The 1569-nt window shown below is 41.0% G+C and overlaps 1 protein-coding gene across 1 annotated transcript; it reads right to left on the reverse strand.

The window, feature by feature from the left end:
* Positions 1-290: 290 nt before the first annotated feature.
* Positions 291-902, reverse strand: LOC117929938 (probable E3 ubiquitin-protein ligase RHC1A). The gene is made up of 2 exons (XM_034850386.1): positions 716-902; positions 291-613 (listed from the first exon to the last, which is right to left on the reverse strand). The coding sequence occupies exons 1-2, from the start codon at positions 900-902 to the stop codon at positions 291-293; spliced, it is 510 nt and encodes a 169-aa protein (XP_034706277.1).
* Between the last annotated feature and the right edge of the window lie 667 nt (positions 903-1569).

Consider the following 1569-nt stretch of genomic DNA (forward strand, 5'->3'; position numbering starts at 1 on the left):
CCCTAGGTGACAAAGTAAGCACAAGATTCACTAATTAAGTAAAGTTAATCAATTAAAATAAAATTTTAGTAGCCTTTGAAAAATAACTCCTCTAGCCAAACTTAAAAGTCTAACCATGCATCTTGTCCAACCTTACATGAGAAAGTGGGCAACCACACTAAAATTTTAGTGGTCTCTAAAAACTAAGTAAACTAACTAAATTAAAAACCTAACCATATTTCTAAGCATTACTTAAAATCATTCACCCAACTCAACTAAATGTTTGAGTCTTTCCATGCTAAATTAAAATTCTAATAATCAATGAACCCGGGTTCGAAATCATTCACCCAACTCAACTCAACGATGCTCCCTCTGGCATCGTTCACTCCGTCCGTACTCAGATTCGACAGCGAACCCGGGTTCCTCCCAAGATCTTCACGGCGGATGACCCTCGATAGAAAGCTCCTCCGACCGGTCACCCTATCCAGCGGTATCATGCGCCGGAAAACTGGGCAGGACCCGTGAATTCCCAGCCATCTGAGGATGCAGTGGGAGTGAAATCGATGCCCGCAGGGCATCTCCCGAACCTCGCCACCCACCGGGACCAGCTCCAAACATATCACGCAGTCGGTGGCTTCGGAAAAGACCACCGTGGGCGTCGCGTTTATCACCTCCGCAGGTGCCACCCTCGGCCCGTTTCAGCTTCCGGCCCCCACCATCAGGGTCTCAGCCGCACCTGTCTCGAAGACCACAATGTTCCTGTTACCCGAGCTTATCAGGAAAACCCTGGACCGATTCTCCGGTCCCTCACCTCGAAGCGCAACTCCCTGAAACGGCATGACAATAGCGAAGGCATCGCTGTTTCTCCTCAGGTAATCCTCGAGGGACCAGTCTCCAGAATTCCCTTCACCTCCATATGCCATTGCTGAAAGCAACTGAGATCTGATGGTGAAGGAATGAAGGAGTGAAGGAGTGAAAGGGTTGAAGTGTGAAGGGAGAAGAAAACGAGGGCAAATGTGAGAGAAAAGGAGAGAAAATGAGATAAAATGGAGTGTGTGTTGCACTGGTGCAGAAACTGAAGTGGGGTGAGGGCAGATATAAAAGGAGACAAGGGGCACTAGTGCAATAATATCATCTTATTTTCTAGAAATCCTTATCACGTAGCGTAAAAGAGGCCTCATCACTACATGGATACACAAGAATTTGTGCATTAATTAATGGGTTTCTTTATTATTATTTTTTAAATTAAATTTCTGATTTATTGTAATTGTGATTTGAGGGCAAGTTATTAAATTTGTGTCTAATTGAAGAAGGGGTCTGAATTCATTGAGGTTTCATTTGAGTTATTTTAATAGGTTTTGCTATGTTTGGTTGGAAAAAGAAAAAATATGGATTCAAAGGTGGGTTGAATTGTATGTTTTTTTGGTTAATGAAAAGTTAAGAGCTGGTTTGGCCTTGTGATTTAAAAAAAGTTTTTTTGTTTGTAATAACATAAAACTATTTAAAAAAAAAAATCAACATAATTTTTAAAGCATAAGTAAAAGTTATTTTCATTGGTTTTTTCTTTTTTTTTTTTTTAAAAAAAAGAAA

This window comes from Vitis riparia, chromosome 14 (assembly GCF_004353265.1).
Source record: "Vitis riparia cultivar Riparia Gloire de Montpellier isolate 1030 chromosome 14, EGFV_Vit.rip_1.0, whole genome shotgun sequence".
In the NCBI taxonomy this organism is placed as follows: Eukaryota; Viridiplantae; Streptophyta; class Magnoliopsida; order Vitales; family Vitaceae; genus Vitis; species Vitis riparia.